Source organism: Cinclus cinclus, chromosome 8 (genome assembly GCF_963662255.1).
Source record: "Cinclus cinclus chromosome 8, bCinCin1.1, whole genome shotgun sequence".
NCBI classification, from domain to species: Eukaryota; Metazoa; Chordata; class Aves; order Passeriformes; family Cinclidae; genus Cinclus; species Cinclus cinclus.
The window spans coordinates 1632157-1654743 of record NC_085053.1 but is presented as its reverse complement, the minus strand read 5'-3'; the positions used below and the strand labels follow the sequence as shown (position 1 = coordinate 1654743).

The following is a 22587-nucleotide window of genomic DNA, read 5'->3' as shown; positions in this document are numbered from 1 at the left end:
CTCCTTCAGATGCAGCAAAAGTCACTCCGTGCTGCGTACACAGATGCACCCACAGCATTTGGGGTGTATGTACACCCCCATGCTTCTGTGCACATGCACTACTCGCCCTAAAGTTGTTTTTTTTTGGCCTTTCCACCCAGAACCCACCAGCTTTGTCTACCCCCGCCCCCCAAACAGGGCACAGCAGAACTCTGCAGCTCTGCCCTGCTCATTTGGGTCTTTGAGACTGCAAAGGGTAAACTGGGATCGGGGTTGGGGGGGGGGGGGTCTGAAAGCAAACTAATGATGAAAATGTCTCCTCCATGCCTGTGCCTTAATTAAATGCATGGAGAGGCTCAGGGAAGAACATCTGTTTTCAATCTGGAGCCCTTTGATGGCATCAAATGTTCTTTCCCCAGATCAGGGGGGATGGAAATTCTGGGCTGGCTGTGGCAGCTCGGAGCCCCGGCTCCAGCCACCGGGAACCTTTCCTGCCCCGCTGCCCTGGGGCCCTTCTGCGGCAGGGTCCGAGGGCCACTACCTGTCCCTGGCCACAGGGGCCCCCGGAGCCAGGACACACTGCGGGCACCTCTTTGCTGGCCGGCCTGAGGAGCTCCGACTGCGTCCTCGCTTTTTTTTTTGTTGTTGTTGTTGTTTGGTGGGGTTTTTTCCCTTGTGTTCTTTTCACTTCGCTCTCTTTAGGTCTGTTTCTCTCAGTTCTCTGCTGCATTTTTCGCTGCTTTTCCTCTTCCCTGTTCGCACTTTCTCTCCCATTAGCCCCGGTCACCTTTCCATCTGCATTTCTCATTTTCGCTATTTCTCTCCTCACTCCCGGCGGCGCGTCCACCCCCCCCTTCCAGGTGCAGCGACAAGGTGGGGGTGGTTCTACCGGGGGTTCTGCCTAGCACCCCGCTTTTCCCCCAGCCGCTCCCCGCCGAGCGCGGCGCTGCCACCCCCGTCCCGCTGCCACGTCCCCCGCGGGCCGCCCGTGCTCCCTCCCTCCCTCCTTCCACTCCCTCCTTCCCCCGGGTGCCCGGAGCGCTACGGAGCCGCCCCCGCCGTTTGAAGTGCGGGCCGGAGGGGAGGGGAGGGCAGGGGCGGAGGGAGCGGAGCCGCCGGCAGCGGGGGCGGAGGGACGGGGCGCACCCGCCCCAGCGGCCCCACAGCCGCCCTGCGCCTCTCGGCCGGCGGCAGCTCCCGGCGCCCCGAGCCGGCCGCCGCCTCTCCCCTCCGGCATGTTTTAAACGCGACCCTACCCGCTCCCCTTCGGGTTTCCCTACGCGCCGCCGTCGGGTCCCGTCCCGTGCCGCGCTCCTTGCGCATTCCCCCCCCCCCTCGAAGCGCCGGCGGCTGGGGGGGCGCGGGGGGCGGTGGGCGCCCGCGGGGGGCCAGGGCAGAAAAGCCCCGCTCGGTACCATGGCGTCCAGCTATGCCCACGCCATGGAGAGGCAGGCCCTGCTGCCCGCCCGCCTCGACGGTCCCGCCGGCCTGGACAATTTACAAGCCAAGAAGAACTTCTCCGTGAGTCACCTGCTGGACCTGGAGGAGGCGGGTGACATGGTGGCCGCCCAGGCGGAGGAAGGTGGCGGCGAGCCCGGCCGGAGCTTGTTGGAGTCCCCCGGGCTGACCAGCGGCAGCGACACCCCGCAGCAGGACAGTAAGTGCGGGGACATCCTTTCCGTTCCTTCCGTCTCTTGCTGGCTCCGCTGGTGTTCCAGCCCGGCTTCCCCCGCTCTTCGGCGTGTGGAAACCCGTGTTTTCCCCCCACCCACGTCCCGGGAAAGAGGAGACCTGTTCTTCGCTCCGTGCCCGTCGGGTCCCGTGCCGTGGCTCCTGCATCTTGTGGGGAACCGGAGAACATCCCGGGGAGCAGAAGCGGGCAGGATCGGGCCCGCGGGCTCCTCCGGTGATTGCCGGGGTGGGCTGAGAACGGCGCTTGGCTGGACGGGGCGAGGCGCGGTAGGCGCTGAGCATCCCTCCATCCCTCCGTCTGTCCATCCCTCCGTCCGTCCATCTCTCCGTCCATCCCTTCCTCCGTCCATCCCTCCATCCTTCCGCCCGTCCCGTCCCGTCGGAGCGGGCACTGGCGCCGTGGTTTGCGGGACACCGAGAGGCTGCTCAGGGATCGGGATGGGATCCGGACCATTGTCCCCATGTCCTGCCGGGAGCGCCGCTCGCCATCAGCCCGGGGGTGCGTGAGCGGCTCCCAGGCGGAGCCGCGGATTCCCTCCGCCCCGAACCCCGGTTCTCTCCGATCCAGGCAGAGCAGCACGGGGCGGGGGGCAACAGAAGCCGTGTGTGAATTCCCCGTCCTAAAGAGCTGGGGCTCGGGAATTGGAGTAGCCCTGAGCCAGCAGCCCGGCGGCCGGGAGCAGAGGGATAGGCGCCGGCTTGCGCGGCGTTTTCCAAGGGCAGCGCTGTCGGAAAGGCTGAGCAGGGTGTGCAGGGTCAGTGACGCCCCTTTTACCCGCTCTCTGTTAAAATTATGATATCCCTGGCCGGGAGTTCCGTGAAGGTCCGGGCTGGCCGCCGCTTCGGACGCGGGCGCGCTTCCGAGGGAGTTCCCCGGCGAAGATCGGGGAAAAAGCAACAAAACGAAACGGGAAGCGAACCAAAACGCCAATTGCAGTTTTCGTTCGCTTTTCGATTTTTTTTGTTGCTTTGGTTTTCTGTTGTGTTTTTTTTTTTTTTTTTTTTGTTTTGTTTTGTTTTTTTTCTCTTCCCACCGGGAGCCGCCTGCGACCCTCTTTCCCCCGTGGATCCGACGTGGTTTTCTCGGTATTCCGAAGGAAACCGAGCTGAGGAGAGGGGAAGCCTTCCCAAAAGCAGACGCTCCTTGCAGAAGCGCCCGTGGGATCGCCGAGCTCGGCGCTGCCGGATGCATTCCCGGCGGGGAGCATCCTCCAGGAGCGGAGCGCGGCTGCTGGAGCGGCTCTTCTGCCCCCCCGGGAGCCGCTGGGACACGGCTTCGAAATATTTCCCTTCCCAGGACCCGAAAAACTGCGATTTCTAGCTCTAAAGGTGTGTATTTTAGTGGGGAAAACAGTGATTGCGGCTGCCCCCGATCCAGCACCTTGTGCCGCTGGAGAATCACCAAGATATCAAATGCAGGCAACTTTTTTTTGCTTCTACTCTGTACCCAGTTTGGTTTATCATATTTTATTTGGATTTACTCCTGATTTACTCTTGTTTTATTCCTGATGTTGCCCCTTGCCAACTGTGAGCTCAGTCAGAGTGGAAAAGGGAAAAACTGCATTTCACCAATACTCACCTTGCTCTTAAGAACATGAAGAGAACAAAAAAAAAAAAAAAAGGCAGTCCAAGGGCTTGTTTTCTAGCCAGCATTGCTGAGCAGGAATCAAACTACAGTTTCAAATAATTTATAAATTCTCTGAACGCTGTAAAAGTTTTAATACCGTTGCGGTGAATTAGAAAGTTTTAGAAGTATTCTAAAGTAAGCAATGACAAAAGAAGAAAGAGGGGAGGAATGAATTTTCCCAGGTTTATTGGGCAGAACTGTCATCTGAGCTTTCTGGCTCTCTAATGGGTGCATTTAGCACATCCCGGGAGGCTCCGTGCCTCAGTTTCCCTACCTGCTGCGTGTGTTCTGCGTTGTGCAATCCATGCAGGAAAAGGACTGTGCTGGAGCTAGGAAGGACAGCAGAGGTAGGAGCTTTTCTCAGTGAAAAACGAGATCTGGCTCAGTGGAAAAGCTAACACAGGGCTTAGTTACACTCTCCCCATGGTTTTAAGTGAGAAAAGGTAAAAGCCGTTTGAAGAAATTGTGGATTTCTCAAGAATACTAAAAATGTTCTTCCAACCTGAAGGAAAATGATCTGGTCTGCCACTGATTTCTGTCCCAAACAGAAGTGTAAAACCAAATTATTGGTGCTGTTTTTGTAAACAAAAATTAAGAGAAGTAGTTTGACGCAGAAATGACAAAAGGTTTTATTTGGACGTTTGAGATTGAAGGAAATATTTTGCCACTACTTTATTTGAGAGGTTCACGATAAAACATTTCTCTTATTAAGAAGAAAAAGCATTCCTGGGAGTAGCTGTGACTGTAATATTTACAGGGAGAGAGAGCTGTCCCTGGGTGAAGGAGCTGAGTTTTCAGCAGTGCTGCCGAGCTGTCATTCTTCCCAACTTCAGTTCAACTCCTGGCTCTGAACACCTTACCCTAAAAGCTGATAAACATCAGGGCAAACCTCCCTGCCTCTGCTGCTTTGCTGCGAAGGTTTGCAGTCCCAGTTCCAATTTGTCACAAAACAAATTAAGATAAAACCAAGTCTTGCTGTGGTAGCACAACTTTTGCTAACCCCAGCGAAAGCTGGGATGAAAATGCAGGTCCCAGCTCAGCTGAGGGGATCCCCTAAGCTTCCTAAAAAAGGCAGTGAGCTCCTATTGCTTTTGTGCCCTTTGAGGGTGACATAAACCTGTCAGTTGCCTGTGGGCTCTGGGGTAATTCTCAATTGTTGTTTGTTTTTTTGGGGTTTTTTTTTTTTCAGATGGGTATTTTTTTTTATTGGTTTGTTTGAGACTCGCTGTTGATGGCTCATAAAATGGTGTGGAGAAAGCACGAGCAGCAAAAGAAAAATTGTTATGCTGGGATTTCTTTCGTAAGGAGTGAATAAACCATATTTGAGTCCATTACAAGCTCAAGTTCTGTGTTTTGGGGTTTTTGCTGTCCTTTAATCTCTCTTCAGTATAAAAGTGCTGGCACTTAGGGGGCTGACAGATCATATCAGGCTGATTCATAATGAAAGCTGAGTGCAGGCTGCCCGAGTCCCCCCAGTGATTTTTTTTTTTCAGTCCCAGTGAGTGTTGTGACCCCTCAGTACTGCTGCTCCTTCCCAAGGAAATCCCACAAACCCTGCTGGGACAAGGTGAGCGAGTTCCTCTGCTCAGGCAGAGCATCAGTGTGACTTCAGCCCCTCTTCTCTGGCAGCAGGTTGAGGAAAGGCTTTTTCAGCCTTCTCCCTGTTGGGTGATGGGGCTCATCACCCCAGGATTTTGCACAGATCAAAAATCGGTGTTACTTCAAGAAAGGAATGACAAATTCATGGAGGATGAGGATGGCTGCTCGATGCAGTAGGGTTTGGAGGCAGCGTCCAGCTCAGGGAGCCGCGAGTCGTGGACTGAAAGGATGAGCTGAGGCAGAGATATCTCGCTTGCTGCCTGGGCTTAAACCCTCTGACTGCTGTTCCTGGCTGGCTGAAACAGGATCCTGAGCTGGAGTACTTCGGGTCTGCTCCCACATGGCTGCTCATTTTGCCTTAATTGCCTCTTTTTAATCAGAGCAGGTGAGGTTGCTGCGGGAGTAAGAGAGTGTGTCTAAGTAGTGAATAGTCTGTGTTCCCCTGCCTCCAGATCCTTAACCAAAAAAAAAAAAAAAAAAAAAGGGAGAGAGAGGTGGAAAAGCTCTGCCACTGCTTGGAAATGTGGAAAGCAATTCCTTGGGGCTGCTGAGGATGAGAACGAGAAGAAGAGGCTGAGACAACTGCAGTTTTCTCTCTGCACACTTTATCTGCTTTATCTTAGAGTATTAAGGATCTCTTTTGTTAGTAAATCGTAGCACTTATTCCCAGAAGATGCTGAGTCTGTAGATAGGGGCTGTACAACCAAGAGATAGAGGAGGGGAAAATTGATTAAAACTAGGAGTTTTCTTCCTGCCTTGTCCTGCTGATGGACAGAGAGTCTTGGGGCAGCAGCCGGTGCTGGTGTCCACAGGTTACACCGGGCTGAGCCGGGGAAACCGGCTGGTCCCTTGATCCCTGCAGATGGCGAATCTTCCTCCAGAAAGGCTCCTCAGACTTCTGAAAAAAGAAGAGTCTTGCAACTTTTCTTAGGAAAAGTCGGGGTTGGATCATTATTGTTTTTAAATTTAATTTATTGTTTGTAAATGATCTGTGTGAGAAACGCAGTTCCTCGTCGGGAAAATCCTTGCGCGCGCCGGTTCTACCGCGCGTATCCTTGAGGCTTTGAAGAGAGTTTGCTTGACTAAAGGTTGAGTAACAGATAACTAACACCCAGCAGTTGTTAGAAGTTTGATTAACTCCTTTCCATTTGTGTTCCCTGGGCATATCTATCTAATTTTGGCCTCAGGCTGGCAGATGTGTGGTTATTGCAGCGAGTATCGCGGTGTCAAATATTTTTCTGACATTATCTGAGTCCTCCAGTTTGAAGTGTGAAAAGGTTTTGTGTCTATTATATAAATTTCTGCAGCTTCTGGACAAAGAATGTGGCTCTGCCACATATCTAGAGTCTTTAAAAAAAGGCACAAAGAAATAAATGAAAGTGGTCAAGTTATTGACAGAGAAAGAAGAGCTGTGTGAATTTAGAGGTTGGCTCTGTCTGTGAGTGCTTTTCCTTTAGACAGGTGAAAAGAAACTTCTGTTTGTTTGTGAATTTCACTTTTTTTTAATCATAATCAGTTTTGCTTCCTGGTTCTCATGGTCTCATGATTTGCTGATGGTATTTGTGTTTTCAATCCATCCACTCAGAGCTTCCAACTTTTTAATTTGAAAAAGATTTTGCCGAAGGTTTTTACTTTCCCTCCTTCCCCTCTTAATGTAATGAAAACATTTCCATGAAAATTAGATTTTGAAATCTCTCATAAAACTGAAAGGTTTGGTCTAAACTGCTTGAAGGCTTTTAATGAACATCAGCTTTCTGTCATCTGCACCGAGTTTCCACTGCTAGCCAGTCTATTTTCCATCTTTTTGATGATGTATAAAGCAGTGATTGCATGGGAAAATATTATCTCAAGGTTAATTTGTGCAGGCCTTACTCACACGAGTCATTGCATGTGATTCAATGGGCCACTTATGTGTGTGCCAGTTGATGAGTATTATTAGTGTATGAAGACTTGACCAGCAGCCTTGAGTCATGCAAAAAAAAATTTTTTTTTTTTTTTTCCTTTGGGCCAGTGGAGTATTTTTGTGTGGGCATGGAGCGGTTTTGCTGTCTGCAGTCAGGAGCTCGATCCTTTTGCCTCTCTTCTGCAGAAGAGCAGAATGCATCAAAAATCTGTGATGTGAGGAAGCCTGAAAGGGAAAGAGCAAGAGCATGGACACAGCATAAGCAGGAGGGGCTGGGAGAGTTGGGTCTTTGGCAAGGCAGACACAGAATTACAGGACTGTATTTTTATTTTTTTCCCCCCAGTAACCGAGTTGACTCCCATGGTTTTTGACATCACCAGAATGACTTGATGGGATTATAGGTGTTTATTCCTGGTTGTGAGTTGTTTATGATATATTTAATCATTTTTGAAGCCCATATTAAGTAGCCCTGAGGGAGCTGTGTTCCTGCTGGGCCTCTATTGCATAATGAAGTACATCACTAATATTTACCAAGTGTCACAGTATTCCAGACTTGGGCCTCTGTTTCTGGGGAGGATGAATCACTGCCCTGCTGGTTCCCCACCCTGCTCGCCTTTCCTAAAGGAGGCTTGGCTTTTGGGGTGGATTATGGAGATTTGAAGTGAGAATCATCACAGTCTGGCTGGAGGAGCTGTTGTCCACGGCTCTGATGTTTGAATTGTCCTCTTGGCTTTACATGCAGGGTACAGAAAGGCTTCAGCCTCTGCTTGGGTGGTGGAGCAGGTTTTTAGTCTGGTTCCCCCAAGAAAACCCTGTTGTTTGGTCGCTGCGTGTGGGAAATATCTTCAGAATCCGCTGGCTGCTGTGATGGGAGAGCAGACAGCTCAAAGGAGGGGCGGAATCCCAGTGGGTTTTATGGCATTCTGGAGGGTATGGAGAAGGATGGCAGCAGTGCCTCCTCCTGAGGGGGAGATGCAGCAAAATTCCCACCTCTTCCTACCCACTAGAAATCTCTGTAGAGGCTCTGTGGTACAGGCTGTGTCAGTGGAAACTCGCACGTGTACACGTAGGTGCCACCAGCCCTACAGGTTGGGATTTGTCCTTTGTCACCCTGTGCTGTGACAGCTTTCTCATTGTCCAGGGCCAGTCAGCACAGCTCCCAAAGCTCCTCAGCACCTCAGGGACTTTTTTGGCTATGATTGGTTTTATGGAATTCCAGAATGGTTTGGTTTGGAAGGGCCTTAAAGATCATCCATTTCCAACCCTCACACCTTCCACTATCCCAGGATCCTCCCAGCATGGCCTTGGACTCTTCCAGGGATCCAGGGATAGCCACAGCTATCCTGCCAAGGCCTCACCACCCTCACAGGGAAGGATTCCACCACCCATTTTATTCCTTTTTATTCCTGTGTTTCCTTTCCTACACAATTCCTGCTGGTCCCAGCTGATCTCTGGAAGATGCTGTGAGGTGGGGACGGGACTGCACTGCCTGTGTGCTGGCACTTAGGGGGCATCACTTAAAGAGAAGTTTCTTTTGGGTGGGGGTGTCTGGAGGGTTCTGGTTGAGAAGGGAAGGGAGCAGTGGTGCTGAAGCTGAGGGCCACCTCCTGCAGTGGAAAGCCTGGCATCTGCAGGGATGAGTGTGTGAAGGCCAAGAGAGTCCTAATGAGCAAGCCAGGGAGCATCTATTTCAGCTTACATAGCATTCTGGGCTCCTTTCTCACCTCCAGAGGCTGAGAAAAGGTTACACCGCTGTTTAAAGCACTGTCCCAGACAGTCTGGATTTCATACGTGCCCATATGAAGTGAACATTTGCCTTGGGGTGGCAGCCCAGGACATCCTGGTGCCTCGTGTTCCTGGAAGGGAAGGTTAGATGAGAGGCAGAGGGAGCCAGCTAAGCTCTTAACAAATCACTACATCCTATTGCAGCAACCAGTTCATATTCTACCCAGATTTTCCCCCATTCTGGCAAGAGAAATTTTCCTACAGGACAAACTCCAGCCAGTCAGCAAGACTGCTGGGCAGGGCAAACATCCAAAGAGACGCTCAAGATCTGGCTGGGACCCTCTCCACGTCTTGATGAGCTGCTCAGGCAGCAAAACTGCTTTTGCACCAAGAGCTGGAACTCATCAGGAGCTTGGGGACACTGCTTCCAGCTCAGAGCCCACCGGAAGATGAACATCTCCTGTGGCCTCCTTGACCAAAGCAAAATCAAAGTTACCCGTGGTCCTGCCAGTCTGGGGTAAGAGGGAATTGCCAGCAGCAGCTGCTGAGTGGGCAGGCTTGGAAAAGGAGAATGGGAGCAGCAGGGCACTGGGATCAAAGCAGTGCTGATGGAGCAAGGGTGGGTGGTGGTGGAAGGCAGCATCCCAACAGCTTCCAGCCCTCTCAAGTGTAGGTGCTGGAGCAGGAGAAGTCTGTTTGCTGTGGGGTTTGCTGCTTGTGGCTGCTGAAAGAGTGGTGGGAGAGCTGGGCTGAGCTGCAGCCAGTCAAGATCCTCAAGACCAGCTCAATGCCTCTGGAAATCATCTTCTGTTTTTGGAAGTGTCACTAATACGATCCACATTTGTTTAAAAAAAAAAAAAAAAGGGATTCTTGCAGCTTTCAAAGAGTTGTCACTTCTCCCTGTGTCAGCTCAGCCGCGTCAGGGCCCTGTGCGGATGGATTGGACTTAAAAGGGAAAAGAGCCTGAGCCGTAACAGTGAAAACAGAGTGTTAATGCTCTGAACCTGCTGCTGCACAGGGCTGGCCTTGATGGTGGCTCTGCAGGCAGCTCCTGTCCCCACCATGCCTGGGCTGGTTTCCCAAAAAGCGTTACAGCACTCCTCACCTTGCAGCCTGAGGTAGCGCTCCGTGCTGGTCATCCTGGCAGCAGCCTTGCCTTTACTCCTGGGTGGAGGGCACAGAGCAGAGCTTTGTGAATCCAGCAGAGTTGGGGTGGATGGTTCCTGTGCTGGCAGTGCTGGAAAAAGCTGGAGACCAGGCTGTGTCCCAGGGAAGGCTGGCTGTAGGCTCGGGCTGGTAGCGCTGCCTGTCCTGTGCTGCATCTCCATGCAAATGTCTTGGTGATCTCACACTGAAGGAGAGAAAGACAGTTCTCAAAACCATCCCAGAACCAAGCTCTGCATCCTGCTGCCTTTACTGGCACTGCTGATAGGACTCTTGTCTGTCTCTGCATGGGAGCTGAGGTGGTGGGGGAAGCACAGTGTGGGTTTGATGCACACACACACACCCAAGGCAGCCCCTTGAGGAGGGCGTTTGCTCCCTGTGTTCCCCAGGCACTGAGGGCCTCTCCACTTGGGAGAACTGCTGGGCAGGTTTTTAGGGTCAGGTGTGTGCTGGTTTTTGGGAGCAGCTACCCAGAAAAGGCTTGCACCCAAAATCTCAGTTGGAACAGAAGGGCTTTTCTTCCTCCTAACGTCAGAGCAGATGACCCAGCCTGTCTTTTGTTGCTCAAATACGCCTTTGTGTGTTGGCCACAGGATCTTGAGGTCAGTTTTTCTCTATACTCACTGCCATAACTTGACCAGGATCACCTTGCCATGCCTCAGTTTTCCTACCAGTATAACTGGGTACAACCCTGCGCCCTAATTAGGGGCTTTGGAATTTTTTTTGGCTCTGTGTGTTACGTAAGAACTTGGCTTAAACAGCAATTTGGGAAGATTCTCCTCCTTCTGCACCATCCCCAGCAAACTGCTATTTCATCTCCTTTTTTTTGTGGACTTAGCATTGAGAATATCTCCTTCTGGAGCAACCTCAGCAAGGTTTGTTCCTGCAGGTAACCCGCCCGTGGGCTGGAACAGTTTTCAGGGACAGATTTTTGCATGCAGATGTGAATCTCCTGAACATCTTGAGGTGCCTGAGCTCTCCACAAACCCAAAGGATGCAGCATGTGCTGATCAGCTGGAAGGTCCCTGGAGTGTTTAGTGGTAGGCAGTGAAATTCCCAGTTGGGATGGTCGCACTCTTTTTCTTGGCTGTAGCCTGCTCTTGAATGTTTGGCCAAAAAAGATCATTACTTAGAGTTTGTTTCATTTGGAAAATTTCTGATACGTGTCGTGGAAACTAGGAGGACTGCTCAGGAATAAGTGCTTGCAGCACTATGCTTGTTTGTGATTTGTTTTTCATTGTTTCTCCTCAATTTTTTTTTTTATTCAACTAATCAGTTAAAAGAAACAATCACCTGTGATTTAGAAGAGGGATCTCTCACTGTAAATAATAAATTAGTATCAGGAGACCAGGCAGACAGAATGGTTGATGAATATCCTGCAGGCTGAAAGTTGTTTATCAAGCCTGTTTGAAGACTTAAGACTAGCAAGCTCATTTACAGAGCTTGGAGTCTGTTCATGAACCGTTCTCCAGCTGGGAGGATGTGGGAATCATCAGAAAATGTATTCACAAGTTACTCGATCATTTAAAAAAACGATCAAACAAAGACTGGTTTTTGGAAGGGAACTGTAAATTCCTCTTTCCCCCCCACTGGGTTTTCTGAGGCATTCCCGTTAGGAAAATGCAGGGCCTGGAGAAGAATGCAGAACCCCACGTTGCTCACTAATGACCTATTTTGGTGCTAAGCCTCCTGCTCAATGCCCTGCCACCAGCCAAGCCCTGCAGCTGCGGGAGAGCTGCTCCCCCGTGGGAGCCCTGCGATGGATCCGTCTCGTCTCCACCAGAGATTCCCAGTGGAGAAATTTGGCTTGCTGGGGGAAGAGGCTGCCCGTGCTCCTCTGGTGAGATCACAAGAGATTTCCCCACATCACACTGCAGTGTTTCTGTGTGGTGCCCTGGAAAGGAGGGCAGCACGGGATCTGCTGGTGTCAAGTGCCAGCAGGGATGAACTGGGAGCAGAGAGGCTGTGTTGGAGCCGGGTGGATCCATGCCTTTTGCAAATCTGCTGTCTGGCCTTGGACCAGCTCTCCTGCTCAATGCAAAACACCACATCTTTATGAGAGGCAGATGTTTTTTACCCCCAGCACGTCCTACAGCTTTGCCTTGTTTGTGGGGCATCCTCTCACTGTGATGCTTGGCCGTGGCAGGGTTCCAGGGTCTGGGCAAGCTGTGTATCAAGGTAGGTGCAAACTGACTCAAAAACAGTCCAGAGAAGAGGTAAAGATAGCTCCACTCCAGTTTAGAAGAGACTAAGAGGTGCTTAGGCTCAAGTATAAACTGATTTCCAAGCCCACCTACTGCCCTTGCAGATGTAAGTGAGGCAGTAGGGAAATCCTCCCAGGTCTAGAGAGGAGAAGGAAACCTGGGAAGAGATCTCCTTGAAAGGAAACCTTGCTGAGATCTGATGGGGACAAACGTGTCAAGGAATAAACAGCATAGAGCTCATCCTACCTTGGGGAGGGAATCCTCCCAAGTTTCTGTGGCTGTGTTATTTTAGTGGGAATTTGTTTAATCCTGAGTTGTATCTGTTCTGAATTTCTCTCCCATTCCAGGCAAGTTGCTGTGCTGTGTTCAGCTGGGATGCCTGTGGGGCAAGAGGCACCCATCGAGCTGAGGGAAAGCATGTGGATGGGGAAGGGTCACAGGCACTGGATGGAATGATGGAAAAGAAAAACTAGGATGTGATTAGCAAGAAAACCACCCCAGAAAGCTGCTCTCCATCAGTGTGGGCAGGTCCATCTCTGCCTTTATGTATTTTGCACGTTCCTCTGAGCAGAGAGAGCCAATGTCTGGAGGAGGTTACAGCCAGCAAGTGAAGGGGCTGCCTTGTTCTGGGTGGGGGGGGGTTGAAGAGCTCCATGTGGAGCTGGGGGCTGAATCCTGGTTTTCTTGCTTTTTGATACCTGTTCTACCTGACTCTTGTGCTACCCCATGGTGCTGCTCTCCAGGATTCCTCAGAAGGACATTGCTCTCTGCTCTGCTTCCCTGATCTCCCCTCTGAGTGGGAGCACTTTGGATTGTGTGACGTGTCGCTGTTGCTTTTGGGCCGTGCAGTCGCAAGGGCTCCTCCAGGCACTTGTGATGGTGGATTGGAATCCACATTTCTGTGACTTTCTAGGTAGAAGTCTTTCTCCCTGCTGCCTTTAATCTGTCAGAGAAAGGTGGAATGAGAGCCAGTGGCTGGGAGCAAAAGCCAGACATGCATTCAGAGGAGGTAGGAAATGCATTTTTTAGCTGTGAGATGCTGTGTAATCACTAGAAATAACTCCAAAGGAGAGCGCTGGCTGCTGCATCCATGAATGTCTGGAAGCCCTTTTGGAAGAGCAGCTTTTGTCAGCCATGAATTATTGGTCTCACTGGTGGGGTAACTGGGTGAAATGCTATGGCTGAGTCTCACACAGAAACTGAAGAGCTCAGCTCTGCTCAGGGGACGGAGGATGTGCTGCACAATACACTGTCAGGGATGTTCCTGCCAGGAAATCAGAAGACAGGACCAGATGGAGAGCACAGATCCACTTGGTACGAGTCTGTTTACAGGTTTGAACCAAAACATAGAGAGGAACACAAAAGGAAAGCAATGTCCTCATCTCTGATCCTAACTCAGGCCCTTTTTTGAACCAGCTGCCACACATTTATGGGACAATCCCCTCTGCAAAATCCCACTGTTAGGAATAGCAGAGGTAGGAAAGCCTTTGCAGAGCTGTGAAGGGCAAACATCAGCCATGGGAACAGCCCAACTTTCTCTTGTATTTCAGGACCTCTTCAGAGGTCACTGCAGCTCTGAAGGCAGCAGACTGCTGTGTGTCATTTCTGCTGTTTCTGGCCAGGTTGAGGCTCTGAGTGAGCAGTGTCTCCTGTAACTGCAACCCTGCCAGCTCCGGGTAAAATGAGGAAAACAGGGAGAGCTGCAAATCTGATCAGTGGAGGGATAGAAGAGGGAAAAAAATGCTCAGCATCTTCGTGGGACAGAGCATCTCTGAAGTGGTGGGGTGAGCTCCCTGGTGAGGTCAGATGTGGCACCAAGGGAAGGGAGCAGGAAGGTTTGCAGGGTTGGGATGATCATAGCACTTGCCCATCCCCTGTGTCCTGCTCTGCTGCACATTCAGCTGTCACCAGCAAGGAGAGAGCTGCTAAACCAGGAATGCCCAAAGAGCTGGAGAAGGACAGCTCTTCCAGGAGGGTTCGTAAAACAAAGCCCTCGTGGCTGGTTCTCTGCTCCACCACTGAACATATCCAAATATCCTAAACCCCCCCCCAAAAAAAAGTAATAAAATCAGTCACTGGACACCCAAAATCTGCACTGAAACACCCAACATCTGCCAAATTTCCAAGGATTTCCGGGAAATACCCAGAAAACATTCAGCCTAAAAAGCCAGAAAAATCCCTAAAAATTCGCACTAAGAAACGTAAAAATCACCCTAAAAATGGCAAAAAAATCTTAAAGTGTGCACTAAAAGAAAAAAACAAGAATGACCCCAAAATCCAGTGAGATTCCAGGGATTTCTGAGAGGGGAAAAAAACCAGGAAGATGGGTGGGAAAAGCATCTGGGGGAAATCCGACTTAAAATGGCCAAAAAAAAAAACCCCAAAATTGTACTAAAAATGGCAATAAAGGTCCTGAAATCTGCACTAAAGCACCCAAAATCTACCAGAATTTCAAGGATTTGTGGGAAAAATAATGCGGAAATGAGTGCTTGGGTATGGCAGTGGGAACCTTTCCCCACCGTGCTTGGCGTGGTGGTTTTCCAGCAGCGATGCTCAGTGTTTGAGGACATGATGTGGTCATGGATGTGTTGCTGGCCAAGGAGTATGGAGCTGTGGAGGTTTCCAAATGTGCTCTGTTCCTAGAAGGGACATCGAATAAAAAATGTGCCGAGAAATGGTTTGGCAAGAGATTTGGTTTGGAGGAATTACGCTTTCCTTCGGGATGATTAATAACGGGGATGTGGGGAAAAGATCGAAATAATCAAACTGCTTTAAAAACTTGGCTGGGCTGAGCCATGTTCAAAACTCAGTCTGGGTGTGAAAGTCAGGTGGTCTCTTGAGTTTGTCCCAGATCCTCCAGGCTGGATTCAAGCTTCTGAATCAATCCTGGTGCCTCCCTAAGGATGTGAAACCTGCCCCAGGCAGAGCCATGCTGCATCTTCAGGGTGTTTGGTGTCACTGTGTAGTGCCCACCTACATCGTGTCATGTGTCACAGCTGAGACAGGGACTGGGAGAATCCTGTCTGTGCTGGGGAGCCCGTCCCTGAAGACCACCATCATCTTTGCCCAGGTCCTTCTGAAAGCATGGTTATTCATCCTGAGGATTTAGGAGGTATCATAAGGCAGGAATGGGAATAGGATCATTCTTAACTTTCTGTGATGTGGATGGATTTTGCTGCAGGATGTGCGTTGGCTGTTAATTCTGTTTTGGGGCATCTTCTTTGTAAAGGGAAAAATTCTTGCACATCTGGTGTGCAAGAGAGAGGCGGGTGCCTCCTGGGAAAAATGCCCACCTTGACCTGAGCAGGTCCTATTGATCGTTTGGAGAGAGTTGAGATGATGCTGAGCCCACTGGAGTCAGGGATGTTGTCATTAGCTGACAGCAGAAGCTGCTGGAGAAACAGTTCTTTCCCCTAAACAGTGCTGACAGTCACAAGAGTCAAAGAGAAGGGGACTTTCCTACCTAAAAATATAGCCTGGCACTTCTTAAGTGAATTGCTTCTAATCCAGAAATGCAGATCCTGTTCAAATGCAGCAGGCAGAGAACTTCTGTCAGTTCTGGCTGGATAGGGGAAGCCTTCTCCGAGTTAAAGCAGTCATAGAGAAAAGTAGATGCTTTGGGTTAATGCTTTGTTTCTGTGTTTCATTTAAAAGTGGCATCTAAGTTTCAGGAGAAGAAAATAAAGAGATTTTATAAGCCTCAGAAAGGGGACGGTATCTCTTAGTTTGAAATCTCTATGTTTTTTCTCCCAGAGTTTGTGTGGTAGAACTTTTCGAAGCCCTGGAGAGGTCAGCTCTAAACAGGCTTTTAAAACAGAGAGCTGAAAACCATCACTTGGTGCCAGTGCCCCGTGCTCTGTGTGCTGGGGGGAGGAAGGGATGGTGCTGATGGACAATTTGGGGAGATGCAGAGGGGCTTTTCTGTTATTCTGGTGCCATCTACTGGTCCAAGCCCACAGGAAGGTCTGTGTTAGGGGGAATGGAACATGGATGGCCGGGGTGGGGTGGCCAGCATCCCCCCAGGAGCGGGGGCTGCATTCCCTCCCTACAGGTACAATTGATGCTGCACTCCCCATCGTCTCCATCTCTGCTTTCTCCACGATTAATAGCTAAACAACACTAAAATCTGGAGCTTGGTCTGCTCAGTCAGCTCTACCAGCTCTGGCCTTGCCAGAAAGGTGAGAGGGGTTGTGTGAAGGTGGCAGTGGATGGCAGTGCTGCTCCTGCCGCTGTGCACCTCCAGGGATACCCGTGGGAACCTGGGCTGACCCCTGCTGGGATTTTCCTTTGTTGTGTTACAGCAGCAGTGTGTGACTCTCGGTTCTTAGGCTCACCCAGCTATTTGGTCTTTGCTGCTGGCATTAATAATCCTCTTTTCTTTTACCAAGCCACCAGGTTTTCAAAAAACTAACAGCAGCTGAATTATCTTCACAATTTCTGTTCAAGTGGTCAAAATGTAGTTGAAATCTGCTAATTCCTCAAAAACTGCCAGGAGATCAGAGGCAAAGAGTGTGTTGCATTGGAAGCATTTCCTCTGGTAAGCCAGTTGAAACCAGCTGGGAAAGCTGGGCTGCCCTTCTGGAAGGCACCTCGAGAGATCTGGGATTTGAGGATGCAGTCTCCCCTCTGAACACCGAGCTCCTGTGGGAGGCTGCTGTGAGCTCTGCCCCATGGCTTCTCCTCCATCCCTGCCTCTCTCCTGCTTGCCACACGTTCCAGGCTGGCTTTGGTGTCCCGGTGGCCAGGCCAGCCCCATGTGGCACGTCCCTGAGGAGAGGATGCCCTCTCTGTTGTGGCTGTTTCAAAGGGCTGAGGCTGGTCCTCGACTCGCTTCACTCAAGCTGGGCTTTGAGCAAGGCACAGCCAGCACAGGGAGCAAGGAAGACAGGAAGCCAGGAGAGAGGAACAGATCTTTAATGGGGTTTTCCAGCAGCTTTCCCCTCTTTTTTTTTTTTTTTTTTTATTTTGCAGTTTAAAGGCAAGACCCACAGCAGGAGAGCTGATGGCTCAGGAGCAGCCTCTCTGCTCTGGGAAACAGGAGGCATTTCCCTGCCTGTAACCCCTTTGGTCACTATCAGTAGCAGATTTTAAAGTGTTTGGGTTTCAAGCCTTTGACATTTATTTCCGTGTTCCCTCTAATGATGTGAGAGAAGTCAAATCCCTTTCTGTGTGAAAACTGGAAGCGTGAGGGGTAGGTGAAAGTGGGAAAGGCTGGTCCTCAGTGGCCAGGGCTGCCCAGTGGGACACCCCAAAGCTGTCTGGGCAATTGCAGGGGTTTGGTGTTGTTTTGGGGCAGCCAGGCCTTTTCAGCCAGTGTTGGTGGAGCTATGGAGCAATGATTAGGGTGGCCATGGGCCCCCTTCTCTCTGGGAGGGCAGCAGCAAGACTCCCAAGGCAGGCAGTGAGGATGATTTTGATTTTGGCCATAGGCTGGCAGGTAACCAAGAGAAGATATGACCCATGCCCAGGACTGAGATTTTTGGTATTTTATCCGTAGAGTTTGGTATTTTATTATCTACCTCCATGCCCAGGTGGTAGATTCCATAAAACTACCAGAGCAACTGAGAAACAACAGAAGAGGTTTTTGGGAGAAATCTGTAGGTTGTATCACAGCCTGAGCTCAGCAAGCAAGAGAACTTGAAGTCAGCTGTGCATAAATGATAATCTTTGGGAGTACTTTAGCTCCCCTGAGCAGAGTCCTGTTAGCCAAAACAAAATGTAGTATTTATTTTAGTAACTCATCCATCCTTCATCGGGGATGAGTTTTCCAGCTTAAAAGGAGATTTTCATCTCCAGCTCCTGTACTGCTTCTAAGGCTGGGACCTGATTTGGTTGAAATATTACTTTGCGTGGAGACTTGGGGTTTTCTTCCTGTTGGTTTTGAGTCAGGAAAGTGTCTCTGTTCATCGGGGGGCACTTAAACTATCTGCTGAGAGAAGAAGCAGTGTCTAAGCTGGGAGTGGTCCGTGCATCTGCTGTGAGCTGGGCAGGAATGAGCCCATGACAGTGGTTTGATGCACTCCTTCCCGTCAGATGTTGGGAAATAAAACAGGCTCAGGATTCCGGGACATTCATTTGATGATGTTGGCTTGGTCTCCCTGCCAGTCACTGTGTAAGGAGAGTCAATTTAAAAGGCCTTTTTATTTTTTTCCTTTTTTTTCCTTTTTTTTTTTTTTTTCCCCCTAGAGGACTCCAGGGTCTGCCTTCCAGGCTCTGCCCTACAGAAATTACCATCGGACTTGTGGACTGGGAAACGGCTGAAATTTTCCTGTGCATTTCAGCCTTTGGTTCTGTACCCGACTGTGAGTGGCTAGAGCAACAAAGGGCTCTGCAGGTGGTTTTAGCTGATGCACTTTTAAAACAAAACAACTTGACTAAGGGCAGGCCATTACTATCAGGATGCCTGCTTTTTGCCTGGTTCTCTAAAACAGATTGCCCAGAACTTTTATGGGAACATTGTCGTCCTGCCTGAATGTGCCATGCCAGCACAGCAAGACCAAATCCTAGTTTCAGCATTGCTGTGACTCCTTGAAGGACTGTAGCTTTTAATTATCTATTTTATTTTTATTTTAGGCTTCAGATTCTGGGGTTGCGTTAAAGCCCGGGATGAAAAAAAGCACAACTCTGTCAGTGGGTGTACGGCAAAAGGGTGAACCTCAGCCAGCTTTAAGGTTAAAAAAGAGCAGAGAATGCAAGTAGAGAAGGCACAGCCAGTCTGGAGCCTCTGTCGAAGCTGATCTCAAGCAGGGGCAGTAGCACAGCTCTCGCACAGCTCTCGCAGCCAGGATCCAGCTCGGGATATGTGAATGTTTAGGTTGGTCCTGCTTTGGGTGCTCCTGCTGTGCGCGAGCAGCTCCGAGTGGCAAAGTTCTCCCCTGTCCCCAGCCCAGTAAAAACTCACAGACACACTTCATTTCAATTCCTGGCCCTGCAGGAGCAGGGGTTGACTGGTGCAGTCTGGGTTTTACAAGTGCTGGAGCGGGCAGGCTGCTGCAGCTGCCTGCTAAAAGGGCTTGTATTCCCCTCTTTTCTCTGTTGGGGCTGTATGAGTCCTGCGAATGGTTAAATCTCCTTCCAGGACGAGGTAAACAAAGGGTATCTGCCCAGTAAACCCCTGTCTCTGTAGGTCTGGGGAAGGAAACAGAAAAGCTCTTGCTGAGCAGAGGGATGGGAATGTTTTACAGCTCACCGAGCAGGCTCCAGGTCTGTGGCAGGAAAATGTAGCTCAGGCTGACCTCTCTGGAGCCCCCTTTGAGAGCTGGGGTGGAGACTGTTTCTGGACTGTGAGAATCCCCGTCACCTTTTCCAGGTTAACTCAAGACAGCCCTGGTATAGTGCAGACAGTGATGGCCTTTCCCTTCCCCAGGCATGTGCTCCCACCTGGACACGGCGTTCATCCCGAGCAAACACCAGCAAGGATTCCCAGCTCTGAGCTTTCCTTTTCCAGAGCCAGAGTGGAAAAATGTTTGAGAGCCTGAGGAGTTTGGTGGCAGAGCTCTTTCCTCCTCCCAGGGAGGTGGGAATAATCCAAAGTTGTGTCCTGTGCCTTGTGTCCTGGTTTGTGGCTGAGTTGTGCAGGGTCAGGAGGTGATGGAGCTCCCAAACATCCATGCTGTTGAGCTCAGTCTATCCCAGTTGACCATCCAGCCTGGAGGAATGGGATGCTTCCCTCATATTCCTCCTTCACCTAACGAGCTGTGGGGCTGATGAGCTCAGGATTTCTTTGCAGCCTGCTTAGAGCTTAGCGAGGCCCTTGCAGAACCCAGCTCGCTGCATCCCAAACCCCATGGCTGAACTTGGTGGCGCGCTGCAGAGTTGGGCACAGGGATATCACCAGTCCCAAAGCAGGCAGCAGCCTCCTGAGAAAAGGGGCAGGAAGTGCTGAATTCCCAATCCCCCCGCTGAACCGGCAGCTCGTGCCGAGCATTGTATCCGAGCGTGTTTGCAGCGTTTTATGGGGCATAATCTGCTGTCATCAAAGCCCGTGGCAAATTCCGTACTCTCTGCAGCTGACACTAAATAGGTCTTTTGAAGGTTGTAATTTCTCGTTTAACCGGTGCCAGTTGCAAATACTTTGTGTTGAGGAGTAACCCCTTAGTGCCAAATAAAACACAGTGGAAGTCTGTGGCGTGTTTTTCAGCATATTGTTAGTTACAGCCCTCCTGACAGAGCACATTCTATGCTGAAGATAAATGCTTGGGAGTCTCTTGCCAATTCATGTCCAAGAGGGCTTTTCTTGGATGTCCTCCTCTCTGTGGAAAATGCTTTTCTGTTTTTCCAGCAAACATTTAATGAGTTGTGCTTAAAAGAAAAAGAGGATTTTTTCAGCACCAGCCTGTGGAGCTTTAGTTCTCTTCCAGCTGGTTTGGGGTTTTTGGGGTGCTCTGATCTTCGTTACACCACACTGCCTGGCAGTGGTTTCTTTGTGTAGCAGTTTGCATGTTCCATCCCTGTGCAGGGGATGTTTCAGTCCACCCAGCACCCCTCTGGAGTGTCCCTCGTGCCTGGGATGGAAGGACACTTTGCAGCTGACCTGTACCAGAAAGCTCAGGCTCTGTCCAGCTTGCAGGTACATCGCATCATCACATGCAGGTACATCTAGGTTGGCACATCAGGATGCTGATGTATCCCCATGCAGGAATTGAAATCAGTTTCTGTGACCACAGGGGAGCCTGGAGTTGGTGTGAGTGAGCTGGACTATGGGGCTAGTTGGAGGATGTGCCCACAGGCACCTGGGCTAGCGTGGCCCATGGCCAGGAGCCTGTGGTCGCTCACAGCTGCTCACTGGTTCCAGCTCAACATGTCCAGCACCTGGCTGGGCCCCGGTCTTCAGCTGGCCATCCCTGGTCCCCTGTTCTGGAAGATGTGTGGAGAGCTGTAAGAGGGAGAGGGAGGAGGCCACCTCTGACAGGGAACCACCTGCACACTTGCTCGTGTGACCAGAGAGGTTGAGATTTCCTAGGTGAAGTTGAAGGCTCTTGAGGTTTCTTTGCGCAGCCAGGAGCAGCTGAGCTTTCTTTCCTAGGGATGAGGTGGTTTCAGAAGTGCCCTTGAGGGATGCTGCTGGTGAAGCAGAGAGAAAGCCCATCCCATGGATGCTTCTGTCTAAATCTGTCTCAGTCCCAGGGTCAGTAGGTCAGCGAGGCTGAGGGAGGGTCTGCGCTGCAGCAGTGGGGTGATGTGAGGCTCTGTGCCCTGCTAGTGCTGGGAAATGGGACTGCAGGACTCACAAACACTGAAGTTACACAGCTGCTCTATGTACCTTTATACCACACATTGAAAGTGGTTTTATTGCTTGCTGTCATTTTGTTTTCTGTGCTGTGAAGGTCAACAGTGTGGATGTAATGCTGGTGCATCCCACTTGTGATTTATTTGGAAGTGATTTGCTTTTTGTCTGCACCCCTCTAAGCACTGCTGGATGTGTTAGGAGCAAAGAGACAGTCGACAGTCCACTTCTACTCCAGGGCCATATGGAATTTTCATGTGCTTTTTGACCTACACGAGCCTTGGCACACGTTCCTCTGGCTTGCTTTGAGGATCTCTGAGGATGGAGAAATCTGTGTAACTCACACTGATCACCCCTGCACTCCTGAATCTGGTGGAAGGTAGTATGCTTATTTTAGGGCAGCTTTGGTGTGGATGGGTTTAAATCTCCTGTTCCATATGGTGTTGAATGTGGCCCTGAGGCTAGGCTCTCTGTAAATATTCCCAAACATTGTTTTTCCAGTAAAAACATCACCTAACTCCCAAAAGTTATGCTGAGTAGTATTTTTATTATACGGAGAACATTTTTTCCTACATTTCCGTTGCAATTCATATTCACATATCAGCATTTCTTGGCTTAAAAATACTTGTACTTGACTTACTTCATTTTTACTGTAATTGTTAGCAAAAAATATTTAATGAAATAATGAAAGAATAAATTATTTTGCCAGAGGGGTGATAAAGAAAATCATGAGGCATTTTCCTCTGTGTATGGAGAAATCTGTTTAAAAACTTCTCATTAAACATAATGGCATTTCTGGACATGAGTAACACTAGGAAGATTGAAAAAATGCCCATGCTAACAGGCTGGGGGACAGGAATTTGCTGTATTTGACAGGCTGGATAGGAGAAGGATGCAGCACTGCAAATGTGCAAGGCAGCACAGCCTTGCCAATGTGTCTAGACAGCCCATCTCTATGGGGGAGAGAAAAGCTTATTTCTTGGAGCTGCTCCAATGAGACCAGACCACTTCTGGTCTCCTTTATCCATGGAGACTTTCCATCCAGGCTTGGGGTTTGTGCTGGGCTGGCTCAGCCCTCGCTGCCTGGTGGCTGATGATCCACAAGATCTGATTTGGGTGAGCCATCCAACCTTTTGCTGGTTTTTAGACACTCCTGTGTTAGGTGAGGATGTGGCTAGTCTGGCAGTGGATGTGATTCATTAGCTAGAGCCCTTTAAAAGGCTTAAATTGTGTTAAATTTTGCCAGAACTGCAGCAGCTGTCTGCTAACCCTGCACCAGACCAAAAGCAGTGTCTTTTGGCCGAGATATTCCGTGTTTCTGCATGGGTCCCCTGAATTGTCCGATCCTCCAGGTTAGAGTATCTGACATTTCAGGCAGATTAAGGGCAGGAATAAACACATATACTATAGCATATTCATCGCCTGGAGGGAAAAATTATGACCCCCATATTAAGGATTGTCATTTCCA

The 22587-nt window shown here is 50.1% G+C and overlaps 1 protein-coding gene across 1 annotated transcript in view; it reads left to right on the top strand.

The window, feature by feature from the left end:
- The first annotated feature begins 1395 nt into the window (after positions 1–1395).
- The window catches only part of PRRX1 (paired related homeobox 1), a 37009-nt gene continuing 15817 nt past the window's right edge, over positions 1396–22587 (top strand). The window contains exon 1 of the mRNA XM_062497626.1: positions 1396–1636. Within this exon, the coding sequence (XP_062353610.1) occupies positions 1396–1636 (241 nt within the window). The remainder of the gene's footprint in view (positions 1637–22587) is intronic.